The 23,125-nt window shown below is 37.6% G+C and overlaps 2 protein-coding genes across 3 annotated transcripts in view; one reads left to right on the forward strand and one right to left on the reverse strand.

The window, feature by feature from the left end:
• Positions 1 to 946: 946 nt before the first annotated feature.
• spaw (southpaw) lies at positions 947 to 9,223 on the reverse strand. Its single transcript, XM_056457120.1, has 3 exons — positions 8,780 to 9,223; positions 3,045 to 3,838; positions 947 to 1,099 (listed from the first exon to the last, which is right to left on the reverse strand). Exons 1-3 carry the CDS (start codon positions 9,045 to 9,047, stop codon positions 947 to 949), a joined length of 1,215 nt encoding a protein of 404 aa, XP_056313095.1. The 5' UTR covers positions 9,048 to 9,223.
• An 885-nt stretch (positions 9,224 to 10,108) lies between these two features.
• sftpbb (surfactant protein Bb) overlaps positions 10,109 to 23,125 on the forward strand; it is a 298,486-nt gene continuing 285,469 nt past the window's right edge. The window contains exons 1-4 of one of the 2 annotated variants that reach the window (XM_056458829.1): positions 10,109 to 10,242; positions 13,132 to 13,181; positions 16,664 to 16,738; positions 21,541 to 21,657. In XM_056458829.1, coding sequence (XP_056314804.1) covers positions 10,188 to 10,242; positions 13,132 to 13,181; positions 16,664 to 16,738; positions 21,541 to 21,657 — 297 coding nt within the window. In that variant the 5' untranslated portion in view covers positions 10,109 to 10,187. The remainder of the gene's footprint in view (positions 10,243 to 13,131; positions 13,182 to 16,663; positions 16,739 to 21,540; positions 21,658 to 23,125) is intronic. The other variant, XM_056458830.1, reaches the window with a different exon arrangement.

A 23,125-nucleotide genomic window follows, 5' to 3' on the forward strand; every position in this document is an offset into this window, starting at 1 on the left:
ATCTTTGCCATGATGACAGTAAATAATATTAGACTAGATATTCTTCAAGATACTTCTATACAGCTTAAAGTGACATTTATAGGCTTAACTAGGTTAATTAGGTTAAGTAGGCAGATTAGTGTAATTAGGCAAGTTATTGTATAACGATGGTTTGTTCTGTAGACTATCGAAAAAAAACTGTTTAAAGGGGCTAATAATATTGACCTTAAAATGCTTATTAAAAAAATTTTAAATGTTTATTCTAGCCGAAATAAAACTAATAATTCTGACTTCAACTGTATATATATATATATATATATATATATATATATATATATATATATATATATATATATATATATATATATATATATATATGTGTGTGTGTGTGTGTGTGTGTGTGTGTGTGTGTGTGTATATTCAAGACAATCCAGAAAACTTCCACGTTCTCCAGAAGAAAAGTTATAATAGGAAATACTGTGACAAATTTCCTTGCTCTGTCAAACTAAATATTTAAAAAAGAATGAAAATTTCACAGGAGAGCTAATAATTTCACTCATTGCCTATGTACATCAATTCAAAATACAAAATATGTACACGCATTCCTTTTAAATATTAAATATTTCCATAATTTGGACATCATTTAGTCATTTTCCTTGGCTTAGTCCCAGATTTAATCAGGAGTCTCCACAGCGGAATGAACCACCAACTAATCTAGCATTTTCTGGCATATGTTTTACGTAGCGAATGCCCTTCCAGCCACAAGCATTTCAATAGTTCTGGTTTGAAATTCTCCAACAAAAAAAAACAACAAAAAAAAAACAACAACAACATGTGCTTTGGATTGTTTCATGAACTTCTGGAGCGCTTTCTTCATCAGTGTTGAAGATGAGAATATGCTGACGATCATCACTGACAGCCGCACTCCTCCACGATCATCACTGACAGCCGCACTCCTCCACGATCATCACTGACAGCCGCACTCCTCCACGATCATGTCCTCGTGGTGTCTCATGACCACTTCGTCTCCTTCATAGTACAGCATGGAGAGCGAGCTGAGGCGCAGCGGCACGCAGGACGGACAGCTGACCCGCTCCGGCTGGTAGAGCTTCAGCAGACTCTGCAGACACACACACAACACTGATATTAATATTATGACTCAGACAGATCCAGATGCTCATACACTCTACTGTACATTACATGACGTGGGAGTGATTATGTTTTGAGGCCGATACACTCCAAGTCAACAACTAATATACAGTTGAACTCTGAATTATTAGCCCTCCTGTATATTTTCTTTCCCCAATTTCTGTTTAAGGGAGAGAAGATTTTATAAGAGTTTTAATAACTCATCTCTAATAACTGATTTATTTGATATTTGTCATGATGACAGTAAATAATATTTGACGATATTTTTCAAGACACTTCTATACAGCTTAATGTGACATTTAAAGGCTTAACAAGGTTAATCAGGGTAAAGTTAGGGTAATTACGCAAGTTATTGTATAACGATGGTTTGTTCTGTAGACAATCTGTAACAAATATAGCTTAAAGGGGCTAATAATATTAACCTTAAAATGGTGTTTAAAAAATTAAAAACTGCTTTTATTCTAGCTGAAATAAAACAAATAAGACTTTCTACAGAAGAAAAAATATTGTAGGAAATACTGTGAAAAATTCTGCAACCCAGTACTGGGAAACACCCATAAACACTCATACACTACAGCCAATTTAGTCTATTTAATTCCCCTATAGTGCATGTGTTTGGACTGTGGGGGAAACTGGAGCACCCGGAGGAAACCCATGCCAACACGAGGAGAACATGCAAACTCCCCACACAAATGCAAACCGACCCAGCCAGGACTCGAACCAGCGACCTCTTTGCTGTGAGGCGACAGTGCTGGGTTGCGGCTGGAAGGACATGCGCTGTGTAAAACATATGCTGGAATAGTTGGCGGTTCATTACGCTGTGGCGACCCCTGAAATAGAGACTAAACCAAAGGAAAATGAATGAATGAAATTATGGTCACTCTATAATGTACCATCCACGCTAATAACAAGATATTAACCAAGACTTTTAGTGCAATAAACCACTAATCAGCTGTTTATTAATAGTTATTAAGGTTATAACTGGGATTAGTTATTGGGTAGGATTAAAGATGTAGAATAAGATCTTGGCTGTTCATTCTGCTGTGGCGACCCCTGATGAATAAGTGAAGTTTAGTTATAAACTAATTTCGAGAGGATCACGTGCTTAACCAGAGTTTTCTTATCTCAATATCTTCGTCTTGAAGACCCCCCCCCCCCCCCCCCCAATAACCTCCCTCCTTTTCAAATGGGCAACATGGCGGCCAAGTGATTAGCACTTAAGAACGACTCAGGTTAAAGTCCTTACTAAACCAGATGACATTTCTGTGTGGAGTTTGCATGTTCTCCCCGTGCACGCGTGGGTTTTCCCGGCTTCTCCAGTTTCCTCCCACAGTCCAAAAACATGCAACCTAAGTACATTGAACATGCCAAAATTGATTCCATAGCCAAGTTCTTAGCGAGTGCACCTCTCCTCAGCCATCCTATATCTGTCATTAGCCAGAAATAAGCTGGGGGGGTTCATCGAGATCTACCTGAGCTCAACGAGGATCTGATAAGCTCATGGCTCTCTTCTGGGACAACATGCCAAACAAGCTTTATTGTCAATCATCAGCTCAGTGTGGAAAAAGGGACTAAGCCAAAGGAAAATGAAGGAATGAATGAATGTTTATGGAGACAGGACAGTAAATTTAACATTATTCTCTCTTCTGGCTGCCGTTATCAGTCTCACACTGTTGTTTTGCTTTTCTGAAAGTCTTGGTAACACCATCGTGGAGTATTTCCGTCATTATTTAAGCGAATAGGATTGTAAAACATGTGTTTGTTGTACACTCCCATTCACTGCGCTCCAAGTTCATCAACTATGATGACTTCTGCTGCTGGGAAACATGGAAATGTGAAAATGATCCACTTTATTTAGAGTGCTGGCATTTCAGAAGTAATAAATATTATCTCAAACATTGAATTATGCATCTCACCTGCATGTAAGCGTGGTTTGTTGGGTTGTAAGTCTCATCCAGTGGACTCGGACATTCCCCTTCGCACCGGTATGCATTATAACGCTTAGGATGCACGATCCACTCATCCCACCCGATCTGATCAAAATCCACCCACATATCAACCCGCCGGCAAAGTGATGCCTGCTGTTCCTCTGAATGTGTTGGCTTTCCTGTCACATTTCTGTCATCAGTCATGCGCATCCTTTCCACACGGTTTCGTTTGTGTCTCCGACCCTGAGCTGCGTCTGGTGGCCGGTTCAGGGTGACGTATTTGGACTGCGCCACTGTATTCATCAAGCTGGAAGCGCTTTGGGAGACTTTATTTTTGTAGAAAACTACAATCATGACTCGTTCTGCTGTGGGATGCTGGATTTTTTTGGGCCAGCTGCTTGTGAGAGATTCAATAAAGTCGTCTCCGCTTCCACTTCCACTGCCTTGGTCATAATCTGGTGCCGTGACCCGGTCTGGTGTATCCGTTCCCTGATTCAGCCATTGCTGTAGGAGTTCTGTAATGTTAAAAACTCTCCAGGATGATGACGATTGAGAGCCGTCCACTGATTTGATGCTGCCTAGAAACTGTTTTTTGTTGCGGCAAAACACTGAGTCGGACGCACAGTGCTGTTTATGCTGGTGGAAGATGTCCACAGTCACGCGTCTGGCTGCAGAAAACGCCGGCACCCGGATGCGAAGCTCAGAGAGCTGGATGTTGTCGTTTGCTGACAGAGAAGACATGTCAAAAGAGACGACCCATCGCTCTTCAGTTTGATGACAGTCTGGAAAATAAACAAAACATGCTTGTATTGACCTTACTCTTGACACAGCCATTGGAATCATTCTGGCTCGAGACACTTCCACTGATTTTTAGACGTTAAAAACAGCTCGTTATGCTGCGTAATGTTGCAAACTGATATTTTCTTATTATATTATTCTACTTTGTCTTATAGACATGAACAAACTTGTTTGTAGGGTAGTTTGACTGTTTTCTGTCGTTTATTATTCCTAGTCACTTTTTGCATAGACAACTGAATCGGAAGTTCTAACACAATCGTAAAACCGAGCGCACTTCCTCAGTGTAGAATAAGGTCTATAGCCTCTTGTGATGCTTTTATGGTGTAGTAAAAATTCTATATAGTATTAATAAAGAAATTAATAAAGCACCGGAGCCTTGATGACAAAATGACGACAAAAAAAATCTGCTAATAAGCATAAAAATGCTAATCGATTTGATGTCAAAACCATAGACTGTAAAATATATGGACGTAGTATCCGTGACGTCACCCATAGGTTTCTGAAGAGCGCAAAAGAAGCTACAAGTAGGCGTGGCCAACCGTCGCCATTTTGTTCGCGCATCATCGCACCCACGGCGGGATACCAAACAAGGGCAAAGAGGCGGAGAGTGGGCGGAACTACAGACACCTGCTGGCACTTTGCTTAGACCTGGCAGACAGACTTTACTTTGGGAGAAACGCTTGATACTTTATTACCTGCGACTCGTTTGTGTTCTGACCACATGTGCTTGGCTGTACACTATATCAATAAAGTGTTTAGTCTTTTAAAAACACTGCTGTAATACATTGAGCCACTAAACATTGTTCTTATGATGTTTTTCTACAGGAGGAAAACGCGAATTACATCCAAATACTTTAAATATAGTGTGTTAGTAAATGCAAGACTATTGATGAACTCCAGCATAACACTGTATGATAACGCTTCAGATGTCTGTTCTAGTGCCTACAGCTAATCAATCTGTCACATTCTGGAGTGCTTTACGGGTCTAAAGAAAAATATAAATGATAAATGATCTTAAATAAAACACACATTTATAGAGATGGTGTATAATAACTTTACTCACATGGGAAACGGAAGCCACGTGAATGGTGTGAGCACAATTAAATGCACACAGCATCCCATATCATCTGATAATTGTAAGAAATAAGTCCAAAAGGCAGCTGACTGTGTAAAGCCACATAAAACAACACAAAAATACGATGAATATGCCGAAGTCAGTGGCTAATCTGCCGGATTCAGCTGAGGTGAAGTGACGGCGACCAGCGAGACCTAGCTGTCACTCAAGTGGCCACGCCCTTAATTATGCAAACTTAATATAACCTAATATAAAGGAAATGGATGAGTTATAAAAAAATTCACCCCCCTCACAGTTGTCATGGAGGGTAATAATAGCTATATGAACAAAAATCGTTCTTTGTACCAGGCTGTAAACACCTTTTTTTATGCTGTAAAGTTGGCCATTCTAACAGTGGGCTCAATTGCAGTTTGCTCTATTATGGAGCCAGGACTAGCGAAATTTTGATGAATTGCAGTTTCAGTTACTTCCGTATTGGCTTCCCGAGGGAGAGCGGGAGGTTGCCGCTTGGTCAAAACCTTGACATCCATTTGAGATCTAAACATTAGCCCCTTTCACACATACAGACCTTTCTGGAAAATTACAGACAATTTTTTGAAAATACCAGTAAATTCGTTCCTGCAATTTTCATTACATTTTTATTTACATTTACCAGAATGCTGCGCTGTGTGAACGCAGAGGGAAAATTGCCGGAAAGAGTGCGTTCATGATTAGAACGCGCTGACGTGAGACCTCTACTCCAGCCAATCAAAACACTTAGACGCATTCACATCAGCACTGTTCATGAAAATAAAAGCCTTTGAACACTTTTCCAGACACATTCAGCAGCTAGATGTTAGTCAGATAACGTTTCTATGTTCCTTCTTAACGCCAACTGTGGAAATAATTATCGATAAAATGCTTATGATTAACCGCTGATTGTTTACCTTCAAGCTCTGCTTCAGTTGCTTGACGCGTGTGCGTGTGAAGCAGCTGATGAGCGCCAGCACACAAACATATTATGTACATCTCGACATGTGAAAGAGTTCCTCCATATGTTTACATCGGAGATGTTCACAATACTTATCCATCCACAGAATTAGTAATGTAGTCAAATGTGTAAACATTTGGCCGCGGTTTGCGCTTCTGCCTTTGGATGTCTCACAAAGCTGCATGAATGCTAAAGCTTTAAATAAAAGTGAAACCATCATAAAAAACCTGACCCCTTCTTTGTGTACAAACACAAGCGCAGCCGTTTAGAGCTCATTTCTGGTTAATGATCTCAGATTTTACAGGTATTTTTAGAATGGATGTGTGAACGGTCTTTTCTGGAAAAATTCCATCACCTCCGTGCCTGTGTGAACAGAGCTTTTTTGAAAGTACATATAAAGTCGTTCTGGAACATTTCCGGATATTTTCTGGTATCACTGTGTGAAAGGGGCTATTGATGCCTTTTAAGCACCAAAATGACAACACATATACCTTGTGTTCATTTGAAAGCTTCAAATCCAAGTTACAAATTTACACTGGATTCTGTATCCCTACACTCTCAGAAGTAAGGGTACGCGAGCTGTCACTGGGGTGGTACCTTTTCAAAACGTACATAAGGGGCCATATTGGTACCTCAAAAGTATATATTAGTACCTAAAAACTTTAAGATGAACACTTTTGTACTTTTTAGGTACTAATATGTACCCTTGAGGTATTAATATAATAATAATAATAATTAATATTAGAGTGATTTCAGATGTGACTGAAGACTGGAGTAATGAAGCTGAAAATTCATCATTAAAATCACTGGAATAAATGATTAAATTAAATTATAAACTACTTTCGAACAGTTATTTTATAGTGCAATAACATTTCACAATTTGACCATTTGTAATATATTTTTGATTAAATAAATGCAGCCTTGGTGAGCAGGAGAAGCTTATTTATTATTAAAAATCTTACTGACCCCAAACAGTTGACTGGTACTGTCAGGGGCGTAGCAACCGGGGGGGATGGGGGGGATCCGTCCCCCTCACTTTTAGAGACAGACCATTTCGAAACATGTGATTAATAATTATATGAACATATGATCTCATACAGCCATCCCCCGCACTTTTAAAATGTCCGCTACACCCCTGGGTACTGTATATAATTTCTGTGTTGGTATTTTAGTGGTCAAAAGAGCATCAATGTGTGGATGTCAAACAGACGTCAAAGTTTTGACATTAAATCAATTCGCATTTTTGATCTCCTTCTGTCATAAAAGTGCACACAGGAATGTAGCCTATAGATTTTGCCACACAAATTTACTAAAGGGAAGCACGGTTTAACACTGATTTTATAAAAAAGTAAGAAGTAACATAGCAGCATTAAAATAGTAGCATTTAAAATGACATTCTGTGAAAAGAGATGTGCAAAAAGAGTATTTAAATAAACTTTCAGAAGGAACAAAGTAGGATATAAACCAACAAGTAGGCTACTGATTCATTAAAAAATAAAAAAGCTTCAACAACTACACTAAAAGAAAATAAATAAATACTCAAAATAAAAAAAAACAGTAAAAAGCTAAAAATAATAATCAAATAAAATGCATCAATATTTATAAGTGAGAGGTTTTTTGCTTATTAGAGGGACTATTGTAAAGAAAAAACTTTAAATAATTATTTATTAACTCAAAATCCAAGATTAGCCTATTCAAAAAACGCTATACAATAACATAATAAAAAATGAAAAACAAATATTGTCATGTTTGCTCAGAAAATATAAGCTAGCTACTATTTAAAATGTCTAAGATCCAAATATCCATAATATTCGGTCGTATGCCATAATCAGTGCATTGTTCAACAGGTTTCCAGAGATTCCCAAAGTGACAACAGGTCCTGTCAGAGCAGATGCAGCCAAATGTCAGCAGCACGGAGAGATGTGTATTGAACCTCGCGATCTAACAGACGTCTGACGGGCTAATACACACACCCGTGTACATAAAACAGCCAGCTCTTTAAAGTTGAATACGCATTGTGACACTACTGAGCTGTAAAAGCTGAGGGTCAGATAGCAGAAGAGCCTGATAATGAGGCCACATCTTCCACAGAGGCTTGACTCTTCTTTAAAAACGCACGTGCTCTTATTACACAAATATATGAAGAAAATTATTCCCGAAATGTTATGGAGTAGACTAACAGTGCTGAAGAGAAACTAGAAATGTTGCGCATTGCGAAATTAATTTGTGACAAGTTATACACAATTTTCGTGATTCTTTACATTATCTAAGTACAATTGATTGGAGATATCAACCTGTTTAATTGTAATTGTCTTTTAAACTGATATATAGCGCATACATAAGCAAAAATTACTCCCGTGAAATTTAGCTAAATAATTTTCAAGTGTTGTTTAACGGAGATTAAACAATAGAGATTAATAGGCCTAGTTTTAATAAATAATAACTAATTTATTTGATCTTTGCTATAATGCTACATATAATATAGCTTAGTTATTTTGCAAGATACCAAAAGTTTAGAATTAAATTTAAAGGCTTGAGGTTGATTCGGCAAGATTTGTTCAGTAGCCAATCGAAAATAATAATAATTTCTATAGGGGACTTCTACGTGATAAATTGAAAAACTACTTTTATTCCAGCCTAGATAAATCCCCAGAAAAGAAAACAAAAATATGAAATATTGTAAAAGAATCCTTGCTCAGTTTAACAACTTTGGAAATATTTGAAAAAAAATTATTAAGATTTTACAGAAGGGCTAATAATTTTGCATTCAACTGTATACCACCAAATAATAGCTAATGCTAGTTATTTTTGTAATGATAAAATGATTAACTTGAATGCATTTTGCATAGGATGTAATTTAACAATCAGGTGCATGTTTACCTTGTGCAATCAAGCTCAGGACGAAGTCAGACTGATGGAGAGCCGGGTTGTCCACACTGGCAGGAGTTGTCAGCATCTTATTCCCGCTGAAGTCTCTGTATAACTGCATCATGTACAGGGGGTACCTTGGATAAAACTGGCTGGAATAAGCACTAAAGAAGGCTGTACGATGATCTCTAATGAACGCGCCATTAGTATCGATCCACACGCAATCAACAAAGCGCAAAAGAAAAAACGCGAATGAAGCGCGCGCTGTTATAGACTGCATTGCGAATGGAGTTCTGGTTTTTGGAGTTTTTGTCCCGCGTCCGACCGCTTCTCGTGCCTCGTCTGAGGATCTCCGGGTTTGGGCAGTGCTTTTAAAGTATGCATCTGGCCCCTGATGACCCCTGCCATCCTGCAGTGTCCCGGGAATCCCTCTGATCCGTCAGGCACATCAGAGAGCAGAGCTGTCAAGTTCACTGCTGCTGGAAACAGAGCAGGCGTTTATATGCGCGAGGCCAGACACTCTCACACATCCTTTGATTTCGGCCCACCCAAAAGTTAAACCACCTATAGTTCAGCCAGAACTTCTGTTTATATGCATGTAATAGACTCAAAAGTCATTATTTATGCAATACACTCAAAATTCATAAGTGCATTTTTTATTCATTTAAGGTTATTATTGCTTTGCAATGTGTGATCCTGCACAAACCATAAGGGTCGAAATTGAGTTTGAAATATTATCTAAAAGCCGAATAAATATGTTTTTCATTGATTTGTTAGGCCCATGTGTTAGGAAAATCGCCCTCTAAAGTTGTCCAAATTAAGTTCTTGAAAATGTATATTATAACCACAAATTAAGTGTTGATATATTTATAGAAATGTACAAAGTGTCTCCACTGAAGGATTTTTGGCAGAAAATTAAAATTTTAAATCATACAATGTAAAACATGCAAACTACACACAGAAATGCCAACTGACCCAGCCGAGGATCAAACCAGCGACCTTCTTGCTGTGAGGCGATCGTGCTACCCATTGCGCCACCGCGAAGCCATAAAAAACAAACAAACAAATAAATTTAAATAAATAAATAAATACTTTCCCATGGACCCCTCTGTGCCACCACATTTTTAAAAATCCTAGAATCGCCTCTGTTTATAGAGAGAGAAAAATGGTAGATATTTGTCATACTTTGTAAATGTTCTTTACAGACACCAAGAAAAGGGAGTTTCTTACTAACTAAACGTTTGGGGGAACCAAAATGCTTCTTAATTCTGGCATTGCTGTGCAAACCTTTATGTCTAAGAATGTACAGTGAGTCAGGAAGTCTGTCTATGGTTGGTGGTTCAATACTTCCTCATACTGTATGAGCGCAATATAATGTTGCAGTGCTCATCAGCTGAACACAGACAGCACTGATTCCAGCATGCTGCAGTTCGCCTTCCTCAACATCTTCCTCTTCACCTCTGCCCTGTCTTCAGGTAAGAGTTTAAATAGATGAAGCTAGCTATGCTATAGGCTTACAGTGATTATAATAACCTAATTAAATGTAATGCTTGACGCTTTCACACCTGGCTTATTGTTTTGGATCCTGTCGCGCTTTTTTAAAATGCAAACATATGTGTATATGTGGTCGGAACCAAAACAGATACCGAGAATGTTCGAGATACGACAAAAACTAGCATGCAGTGTTTATCATAGCGAGTTGTCTATGTATATCACGTTCAAACCGCATCTTCCAAAGCCCCTCAGAATGAATTGTGTGTTTTGTAGGTAGATATTTGATCGAAAGATTGACTATTTATAATATAATAAAATAGATGTATATAATATATAACAACAACTATTAATAAAAAGACGCGTCAATCTCACGGAGCTTTTTTTTTTTAAACGAACTTTTATTTATAGTAGAGGATGTACAATATAAATCAGGAAGTAATCTGTAGGAGACTGGAATACAAGTACATACAATTACAAAGGGATAAGAACAATAAGTAATAGAAAGAGAAAAAAGAGAACAAAATAAAGAAAGGGGATGTACAAAATTAAATAGAAAACACAGAAATCATTAAAGACTAACTTACTGGAAGCATGATATTTTCATAAGATTCTATTAACTTGCAGAATTTTTGTTGTTCAATAAACGTATAGCTTTAGGCAAGGAATCAATTTCAATTAAAAAGTAGGCTGAGGGAGAGGATTTAAGGACATTTTGTTTGTGGATAAAGAATTTTGCATATAATATAAAAATGTATATATATATATATATATATATATATATATATATATATATATATATATATATATATATATATATATATATATATATATATATTCTTAATTTTTATTATTGGGAGCTGCTGTTTACTTCTATTATGACAGATGACGTAAACGAGCGGTACCCGGAACATAAACACCTGCGCTCTGACCAATGGGATGAGAGTTTACCTGCATGTGACAATGTTTTGGTCCGTTTATAAATATTGCCTTGTGGAAGTGAACCGAATTCAGACTAAATTGTAACAGCAGTTTTCATTCCTGTTTCAGAACAAAGCACTTGAAAGAAAGTGTATTCATAGAAAATGTTTGATAGAAAGTGTTCTGTCATAAATAGAAACCAGATAGGAGTTCTAATAATCTTCTAATGCTAAATAAAATAAATATCTTTCATTCATCTTCGGCTTAGTTCCTTTATTCATCAGAGGTCGCCACAGCAGAATGAACCGCCAACTATTCCAGCCTATGTTTAACACAGCGGATGACCTTCAAGCTGCAAACCAGTACTGGAAAACACCCATAAACTCTCACATTCACACACACACTGCGGCCTATTTAGTTTATTCAATTCCCGCATGTGTTTGGACTGTGGGGGAAACCGGAGCACCCGAAGGAAACCCATAGCAACATGAGGAGAACATGCAAACTCCACACAGAAATGCCAACTGGCTGTATAAGACAGATGACTTGCAGAGCATAACAAATGTGCGTCCTGCAGCTGTATTTATAATGTACACAGAGCGCATGACATGCAACGATTTCACAATCTTGCATGTTGTCAGAGGCTTATCATTAGGTTATATACACAGTAGCCTATGTAGGTCTACAACAATGACTGTAAAAAAAATATGGATGATGCAACAGCGCCTTTTCCCTATTAATCGCTTTGAAGGCAAAACGCCTCATGACGGGCACAAACTGTCTCAAAAAAACTGCTGAAATTGGAGCCTGGGCATGCACAGGACTGCCAGATGGAGCCAGAGGAGGAGCCGCGGAATCAAGCTTCCAACCAAACGCTTGTATGTCAAATCAACCACGCCCCCCGAACTTCTCACTTGACCTGAAAAAAGTGTTGCATGCAAAACTGTTGCAAACAATTTATTTGTGTTGAATTCAAACAAACAAATTCAATTTAATAATGTTCAACTTGATTTGTTTGTTTAAATTCAGCCCAAATAAATTGTTTACAACCACGTAACGTAAAAAAATTGAGTAAATCCAATGAATCCAATGAGTAAAAACCAAATCATCTTTGAATAATTTTTTTTCAGTGTATCTGCACTAAAACAAAGGCGCGATAATATAAATATAAGTGTTTACATTTAAACACACGTAATAATATATTGTTTATTAAAACGGTGTGATGTAAGCTGTTATAATTGAATAAAAATGATATATGTTGGACTGCAAAATAAAGAATCTTTCATACACTCTAGCCTGAGTTAGACTAATATGAGCACAAACAAATATTTCGTTGGTGGTATTTATTATCTTCATAGGGGTAGAATTAACATTTGTAAAATATGAACAATAACAAATGAAGGTTTTTATTTTTAACAAGCAATCAACAGAACCCAAAATATAGCCTACACAACATAGATAACGATTTACCATGCGGGAAGAATCACGCGTTTAAAAGATAAACACAGCAAGATTTCTAAATATCAACAGGATATTTACACATCCCATCCCTGCACTATATTAGATAATCAATAAGTACAATAAACTTTGCAGTATTGATACGTCAACTGATGTCTATCCGCTGCTGAACATCACTTGTACATTGTTTATTCGATGCCATAATTATATCTGGCATTTTAATGTTCATTAGGAGTTTTTAAATATAAAGCCAACGATACATGATGTATATAAATAATAAATAACATTTACTCTATTTGCTCTATTTTTTATTTAGGATTCAGTTTCTAGAACATAACAGCAAATTCAGTTGATTAACTCGATAACATGCCAAGTATAAATCCTCCAAAATAACACTTAATGAAGCAATAAAGTAATACAACTTCTTAAGTATTTTACACCAATACAGTTCCACGTTTTAATATGACCTGTAACTAGTTTTGTTTTTGCTATAGGATGGGCAAGAAGTGTAGATCCAGAACCGAGAATCACCAGCCTTCCCATGGTGAGTGACCAGTGACTGATATTATATTCGTATTTACTTACACAGTGTCTGACAAAAGTCTTGTCGTCGATCACAGTTGTAAGAGCAACAAATAATAACTTGACTTCTAGTTGATCATTTGGAAAAGTGTCAGAAGGTGGATTTTTCTGATAATTCATCTGTTGAGCTGCATTACAATCATCACAAATGCTGCAGAAGACCTACTGGAACCTACATGGACCCAAGATTCACAAAAATCTGTCAAGTTTGGTGAAGGAAAATCATGGTTTGGGGTTGCATTCAGTATGGGGGCGTGCGAGAGATCTTCAGAGTGGATGGCAACATCAACAGCCTGAGGTATCAAGACATTTGTGCTGCCCATTACATTACAAACCACAGGAGAGGGCAAATTCTCCAGCAGGATAGCGCTCCTCATACTTCAGCCTCCACATCAAAGCTCCTGAAAGCAAAGAAGGTCAAGGTGCTCCAGGATTGGCCAGCCCAGTCACCAGACATGAACATTATTGAGCATGTCTGGGGTAAGATAAAGGAGAAGGCATTGAAATGAATCCAAAGAATCTTGATGAACTCTGGGAGTCCTGCAAGAAGGCTTTCTTTGCCATTCCAGATGACTTTATTAATCAGTGATTTGAGTCATTGCAGAGATGTATGGATGCAGTCCCCCAAGCTCAAGATGGAGACAGACACAATATTCATTCCGTTTCCACTGCAGCATGATTTTATATTGTATACTGGACATTATTTCTGTTCAGTCACAAGACTTTAGTCTGAGTAAAGTCAGACCTTACTGTCCTAATGAAATCATTCAAAATCAAGACATGATCATATTTTATTTTGGTCAAATCAGTGTAATCTAGAGGCCTTTGCCTTTCATTTAAGCCACGTCTGATGCCAAATGATCGAGTTATTAATGAAGTCGAGTTATTATTTGTTCCTAAAACTTGAATAGGCAGGAAATCTTTTGTCAGGTTGTGTATTTAAGTGTCACACATTATTTCCCCACAGGTAAATGCTTAATCCAAATTTAAATAAATAGATTTGGAAAGTTTAACATCATGTCCTCTGTCAAATGATCATGTCTTTTTTTTTGAGATACCAATTTGCATGCTGTGAACTTTTACAAACCTTAATCTTGACAGTGAATCTTAAAAGAGGATCTGAGAATATGCTGTTTGGTTCACACTTCCTTCTTCCAATAAAGATTAATTTATGTTTCATGTACAGCTGTGAAAGAGGTTGTGAAAGTGTGTGGGCTTGTGCACAACAAAATTAAAGCCGTCACTGCAGCTCAACTTTTTCAAAACCATACTGTTAAAAATTATATGACCAAAGGTAGTTTTATCACTGTGAAAAATGATTAATTGGATTTAGACCTTTTTTTAAAGTAACTGGTTGCAAATAATTATGGGCTGAACTAAACTATAATTCATTTTTAAATTTGCAACCTTAAAAAAATGTAGTAAATCCAATAAATCACGTTTTCAGTTATTTTATTTAGTGAAGTTTATTTATAAACTAATTTTTAGAGGATCATGTGCTTATGATTGACCACAGCTGGTCCTGCATTAGCCAATTTATGATTTACCAATCAAACGATTCCTAAGTCACCATAAATAACCTCCATAAAATCCAGTCATCTTCGTTTTGAAGAATCCCCTCTTCCTTCCCTACTCCTCCTCCTTTCCTAGATTGGCAGCCCGGCATTTACCTCACAGCAAGAACATCACTGATTCTAGTCCTTACTAGGCCAGTCAACGTTTCTATGTGGAGTTTACACGTTCTCCCAGTGCTCGCGTGGGTTTCCTCCCACCATCCAAAAACATGCGACTTAAGTAAATTGACTAATCCAAATCGGCACCATAGACATGCTCCTAGTAAGTAGTTATCTCTTCATAGCAATCCCTAATTGTTCATTAGCTACAAACAGCAGGGGAGTTCTCGAGATCTACCTGAGCTCAAACTCCCCTCTCGCCTTGCAAACAGGAGGGAGCTCAGGGCTCTCTCCCGGGACAGCATGCCAAACACACTTTATAATTAATCATCAGCTAAGTGTGAACTCTTGAAATGTATTTAATCAGATTCTGACTACATTTTTATCTGCGTACAAAGTTTAACTTAATATTTTGCAATTTAATTTGATCGATGTAATTTGAGATGACAAAAAATGTCATTCAAGTTCATTCATTGATTTTCCTTCGGCGTAACCCCTTAATTTATTAGGGGTCGCCACAGCGGAATGAACCACCAACTTATCCAGCATATTTTTTACACAGCAGATGCCCTTTCAGCTGCAACCCAGTACTAGGAAGCACCCATACACACTCACATTCACACCTATTGCGCATGTGTTTGGACTGTGGAGGAAACACACACCAACACAGGAAGAACATGCAAACTCCACACAGAAATGCCAACTGGCCCAGCCGGGACTCAAACCAGCGACCTTCTTGCTGTGAGGCTAACCACTGAGCCACCATAAAAGTTGATTCAACGAAGACATTTCAGGCAGCAAGATATTTTACAGTGTAGATCTATGTACCTTTTAGGTACCAATGTGTACATTTAAAAGGATAGTTCACTCGAAAATAAAAACTGACTAACTATTTACTCACCCTTATGTGGTTATGAACCAGTTTTTTTCAGTGGAACCAAAAAGATATTTTGAAGATTATTGGAAATAAGCAGCCATTGGCATCCATAGTATTGTCAATGGCTACCAGTTTCCAACATTCTTCAAAATATCTTCAGTTCAACAGAAAAACAAAAGAAACTCATAAAGATTTAGAACCACTCGAGGGACGGTAAATGATGAATAAGTCTAACGTTTTCAGTGCACTATCTCTTTAAGGTACCAGTATAAACCCATTAGTTACAATCATGCACCTTTCAGGCATCACCTCAGTGTCAGCTTTCATCCCTTTATTTCTGAAAGTGTGTGTTATGAATATTATCACATAAACAGTGTCCATGTTACCAGGCTTCTTTTATCCTCATTTCAAGAGTTCCCACTTAGATATGCTTGGCGTATAAAGCAGGTTTGGCATGCTGTCCTGGGAGAGAACCCTGAGCTCGGAGATATTTGAGCCCAGGGCTCCCGCCCGGTCGATAAGCATATCAGGAGATCCGAGATCAGGTAGGTCTCGAGAGCTCCCCCTTTAGAAAAGGGAGGAAAAGGAGGAGCTGGGGTGGAAGGGGGATTCTTCCAACGAAGATAGAAACAGTAGGGAGAAAATGATCCATTCATAGTAAACTAGGATCACTCTGATTGGATTATTACTGATTACAGATGAGTGGCCAGACGTGCTCAATCATATCACGTGCTCCTCTCGAAATGAGTTTATGAAACTTCACTTGTTAGTCACTTTGAATAAAAGCGTCTACTAAATGAATAAGGTCAATAATGCACCAAAGCGATGTTTTAAGTCATCAGATCAGTTGATGGATTGTAACCTTGGTTGATGAGATGCTGTGTTCTCCTTTAGATGAACGGCATGTGCAGCAATTGCAACAAGATTGTGCAGTTACTGACAGAAATGCTCTCCCATCCAGACTCACAGGTAATACTTATTTTCTAAAATGCATTGAATTTACCTGAACACTTTAAATCAGTGTGCAAAACTTTCATTAATCCTTAGCTTGAGTGTTTACTCTTATGAAAGTTCATTTATGAAGTATACTTAAAGGGACAGTTCACCCAAAAATGAAACATTGTCATCATTTACCCCTCACTTGTTTAAAACCAGTTTGACTTTCTTTCTTGTGTTTCACACAAAAGGAGACGTCTTGCTACAATTTTTCTAGTGTGTTCAACTGAAGAAAGAAACTTTACACCCACATAAGGGAGAATAAATTATCTTTATTCATTTTTGGGTGAACTATCCCTTTAAGTAATGTTGAAGTATAAGTATATGTAAGTACACTAGCATCAATGCAGTACTTTAGGTCTGAGAAAAGTGCACTACAAATAAAATGCATTATTATTATATTTAATATATTTTTATTACTATAACTCAAGTATAATTCAAATATTTAATTATAATTTAAAAATCCGCTTGAAATCAATACTATTTTAATTATTCACCATTTTAATGATTCACCTTAAGCATAACAGCTAGCTAAATAACAGTGAGCTAGCAAAATAAACACTGTACAGTTTGATTTCAAGAGGACTTTAAGTATACATGTCTCTTATAGGAAAGTATACTTGAGTTCAATTTTAAGTATCTTTCTGAGAAGCACCTAATGTACAGTACTGTGCAAAAGTTTTGGTCCCCCAAGATTTCTGCTGATTTATCAAAGTTTTAATGACCTTCCAGATATAAGACGAGTCTCTGCATTAATATAGAAAATAAATATGTACACAAAATTGAGAAAAGCAAAACAAAACACTGTTTTTAGAATAAAATGGCTCCTGCTAGCAAAAGACAGTATTCAGTATAACTCCATATACCAGAGTCAAGTTCATCTTCTAATTTATGTGTTTTTTTTTCTCCTCTGTCCAGGCAATCTCATACTGCCTTTATAATATTAAAGGGCACATAGTTGACCTCTTTTTTATGATGTAATATTAATATTATGGTTCTTCTGAGTGTGCCAGTTTAGGTTCAGTTTAAAACACAATTCAGATTTTTTATTATAATGTGTTAAAAGTGTCATGTTGGGGGCGTGTCCACAGTTCGCTGATTTATGGGTGTGTTGCTTCACATGTAAATTAGTTTCGGCTTCCCGCCAACGTAACAAGGGGGCGGGGCCATGAGCTCACCCGCTCTGCGTTTGCAACAGAGTCTGACATGCAGAGCTAGAGTGAGAGGTACAGCATTCAGTCGTACATGTACGACTCGGACACAGACCAAGCAGAGAGTACAAAATCATTTGTGTCTCTGTACAAGTGCTGAACTTGTACACAGAAACTAATAACCACGCACACTGAATTAACTTTGACTGAGGCACCGGATGTGCCGCTCGAAGCCGCGACACGGCACACCAGACACTCTCTGTGGCGCGGCAGAAACATGAAGTGTCTCGAATCGTCGCGCCATGCATTTTTGAATTCTAAACATAGGTTTCTGCAGCGGTCCGCGGCGCCCAGCCGTCGACTTGAGTGTACCCTGATAGAAACCGATGTTTAGAATTCTAAAACGCATGCTAGTTAAGATCAGGGAGCTTCTGGGATCGCGAGAAATGCAAACGGCTGAAGTATAAGGTAGACTCAATGAGAAGTACACATGTTTGCAAACCTACCTAAAGATACAACCAATAATTCCGATTAGAGTGATAATGTGGAGAATATTGATCTTGTGTTGAGCCCAATGAGCCTTGCATCTAAAAATAGAGCTAGCGTGTTCCTTTAGTGATATCGCTTCGACTGACGCTGAAAATGGCGGACGTGAATCAACAAACTGAGGATATGATGACGCGCCTGTCAATCAATATTGGTGGGCGGGGGGACCGCTCTCCTACGTAAAGTTGCGGTCGGTTTGAAAACCACTCCAATTGGTCCACCGTTTTTATGTTGTTAAATTGAAAAAAAAGCACAGGGTGTGCTTATATCACCCCAATATGACGGTCTATACACCATACATGCACATATGTCTGTCCAAACAGCTTGAAAAGTAGATTTACCATAGGTGCCCTTTAAGGTCTGGACTCTGTGGAGGCCATTTCATGACTGTTTTAGTCTATAAATATCATGACTATTGTTTCATAACCAATATAATTATCTATACATGTCATTACTGTTCAGGTGAGGAGTGAGAGATTATTCCACCATATTATGAATCAATATAAATAATTAAATGACTAATCTAATGGTGGCCAAAGACTTTTGTACAGTACTGTATGTTTCATGAAAGTGCTTAAAGAGTAGACTGGAAGTGTACTTTTTGTATTTTTAGTTTAAAAGAAGTATTGCACACTTGAATGAGCTTCTCCTTCCTAAGGGTGTACATTTTCTTTAAGCCAGATCTGCTAACTATTGTAGCTCCTGTACAACACCATCTTGTGATGATTAGCTTTTACAGAGGTGAAATTAGCAGTGACATTATTATCAAGCTAAAGCGCTTGTTTCACTTTCCGATGGCAGCTGCGCTGTACAAGTTTCTGTCACTGCTCCTAAGCTGGAAGCTTAAACTCCAACACAAGCTCAATGGGAAAATGTGCCCAGGGATACATTTCTGAGAACCGAGAAATATGTGCTCGCAGGTACATATGTACAGAGACCCAGAAGAGATGTGATGGTGGGGAAAAATGGGTGGGAGAAAGTGATAAAAGTATTTGCGTTCCCTTGCAAAACAGTTTTTCCACAAACACTTCCTGTTCACTTCATACATGTCAACCCTCCCATTTTTGCTGGGATTCTCCCGTATCATTAAATATTTTCCCATATTTCTCTTATATTTTTAATCTTGAAAGCATGCTGAAATTAATATAAAAATGTCTGCATTCACTTTCTTTCTTCATATGCAACCTCTGAATCAGCGAATGCATGTATGAGCCAATGACTGGTATAAGCGCTGACTGACGGACGCGCTCCGTATGATAAACTGATGCCAAATCAGCTTCTGTACACGCCATTTAAAGAGTGAAAGTGCAGGACACTTTATGATTGGGGTGTGTTTAAACAGACAAATACACTTAATAATATGTAAACATGTCTGTCCTGCGTGTTTTATATTAAACACAATTAATTTTCTCCTAAATGAACACAGTTAATAAAGTAATCGAATGCTTTCATTATAGATCTGTGCATTCTTAAAGGGACACCTCTTTTATCAAACTAAACAAATTGAGAGCTTCATTTGCTGCTCTTCACTTGTTCGATGACAGAGGTGTCACTTTAAATGGCGTGTACAGAAGCTGATCTGGGATCAGTTTATCATACAGAGCGCGTCCATCAGTCAGCGCTTATGCATTCAGTGATTCAGATGTTGCGTATGAAGGACGTTGATCAACGCACAGCTTTAATGGAGAGAAAGTGAATGCAGACATTTTTATATTAATTTCAGCGTGCTTTCGAGATTAAAAATATAGAAGAAACATAAGAAAATACTTAATAATCGGCTGATATCAGGATAAAATGGTAAAATACCGGATAATCCCAGTAAAATGGGAAGGTTGACATGTATGAATTGAACAGGAAGTGTTTGTGGAAAAACAGTTTTGCGAGGGAACGAAAAAAAAAAAAAAAAAAAAAAAAAAAAAAAAAAAAAAAAAAAAAAATCGGGGTTTTTTCCTTGCACCAATTTTTTCCACCCACCATCACATCCCTTCCGGTTCTCTGGACATATGCCTGCATTTTGTATGTAAAACGAATACTATGGGGAGGTACCAATTGTCAGTCTATATCAAGCTGATATATTATGCAAAACAACAAAGTCAACCGGCTTCTCCCATGGACGCACATAAGAAAGACGTTAATATTCGCAGTAATGTAAACAGCGGCCTCTGGTGGATTTACGAGAAATGGCACTTATATAATTATCTACCCAGTAACATATTTGATTACATGAACATCAGTAATCTAACTATTTGGCTAAATCTTAATAAGACAATAATATAATTAAGGTGTTTACATCAGTGTTTTTGAATGTTTCTTTTATGTTCCCGTTTTACATGTCATGATACATAGTTCAATTAACGTCATTACGTCACCATTCGATGCTAGTTTTCTCCGGCGTTTCACACAACAACAGTTTGTGTTCATTAAGGCACCATATATGATTTTGGAGGAGTTCAACTCCAGTTAATTTCTCACACTATCCATGCAAACATGAGGGCGGATACAAATTCTCAAGCAACAGGCCAACACTGCTATTTCATTCACTAACTTTTTAATGAATGCCCCCACAACAAAAAAATGTGCTGTTGCTTGAAGCCATTCTCATTTGTTTGTCGTCAAATGCCTGACAACTGCTGTGTCTGCGTCCTGTGGAAAATTGTACTGAAATGTCCTACAAAATGTTAATAGTTCGATTAAAGTGTTTCTGTTCTGCATTTCAATAATGCGCCTAAAATTGACATACTCCACATGTCTTGATTCCATTTCTGTTTATTTCGATTATGACTTTGGTCAAATTAAGATCCATAATCTCTGTTTAAATGGTAGACTCTTAATCAGAGTATTGCCTTAATCTTATTAAAATCAGTGATTGGTGTTTATGTAAATAAACTCATTGCCTAAAGTGTAAACAGCGCCCTCTAGTGGACTTTAAAAACACAACAAGCAAGCATAGTCCAGGGTACATATTTCTCGGTTCTCAACAATGTAGCCCTGCACACATATTTCCAATAAGCCTGGGTCAGCTGTTAATGATCTGGAATTGTTCACATATTGATCCTAACTAGTTCTCTTTCTCCACAGCACCTGATTGAAAAAGCGGTGGACAGGTTTTGTTATGAACACCCCGTCATCCCCTTGTGTATGGACGGAGCAAAGACATACATTCATTTGATCATCAGACATTTCAGTGCATTCACAGTGAGTACTTAACTTAGGTTAACAAGCTAACGATTCTAGCTGCCAGAACTATTTTTCTATCCATAACATTTAATCAATGTGAGATATCATTTTACATGAATAATTAGATTTATAAATACTAAAATATACAGTATATACAAAATATACAAATGTTAGCCTTTTCTTTTTCAAATATTTCCCAATTACTGTTTAACTGCAAGAAGATTTTCTTTTCAACACATAATAGTTTTAATAACTAACTTCTAAAAGCTAATTTCTTTGGTCTTTGCCATGATGACAGTACATAATATTTTGTAAGATACTAGTATTGAGCTTAAAGGTTAATATAGTTCAATTAGGTTTAAGGGCCACAAAACCCCCGTCTCAGCAGGGTGTTTTCACACCTCTAGTTTGAAAAAAAAAGTCAAGAAAGTGGGTGTGTCCAGCTCTGTTTAGGTGGGAGTGTCGGGGGAGGGGAAGAGGGATGAGTTTGCATAAAAATGGGAGTTTTCGGTTCGAGCATGCGCTGATTTTCACAGAGGCAAAACAACACACAGATGCAGGGGAGAAAGACAGTGACTACTTACAAGGACATCAGTCATCGAATTATTCGCCAAATTCTTAATTTGTGGACTTTAACTGCAGTTTAGTACTTTCACTTTCATTCATGCATGCCCCCCATGACAAAGGAGATATTGCATGCGAGGAACTGCTGGAAGAGTGTTGTTTTAATGTAATGTTTGATACCGCATGGCGAATGGGAGAAAAAAATACCTCCGCATTTCTCTGTAACTTAGATGCACTCAATAGGTAGCGGCAGACAGCCGTGTAGACTTTCCTGTCACAAAATGCGGCGAAAATTCTACACGACGGTAATAGTTTGATTAAGGTGTGTACATGTTTACATTCGGAGACCGGCATTTACAGCGGATCTTTCAGTCCATAATATTGCAGTGATATTACTGTAAACTTAGTAACTAAATCATTTTGACTAAAGCATCTCTTAAAAAAACTGAAAGAGTACTGCTGATGATACTAACTAGCTTTGCCATCTGAATAAACATAAACAAAGAGCACCGATCACACACACTTACCAAATCTGTAGAGACACTAAACACCAACTGGAGACGTGTCTTTTTTTAAAAGGAGACGAGCGGCAAATCCGTATTTCACCATTTCCAGATGCGAAAAGTTCTCAGGTTAAAAATATTCCTTATAAACGTATTTTTGTCGCATGTTAGCAGACCACTGTAATCCACACGTGAGTCCAGCTGCGCTCTCGTTGCAGCACATTTATAAACTCAACAATAATGACCCATGTCTCCAAACAATTCCTCTACTTCCACTTGTTTGAAATACGGTCGGCAACACAACATGGCGTCTCTTTGCCATCTGAACACTGTAATAGTCTTCAAAGCCATATCATGCATATTAATGAAGTTGCACCTCATACACAATAGAGCACGCTGATTGGTTCAAACCAAGTCTT

This window comes from Danio aesculapii, chromosome 5, assembly GCF_903798145.1.
Source record: "Danio aesculapii chromosome 5, fDanAes4.1, whole genome shotgun sequence".
Classification (NCBI taxonomy): Eukaryota; Metazoa; Chordata; class Actinopteri; order Cypriniformes; family Danionidae; genus Danio; species Danio aesculapii.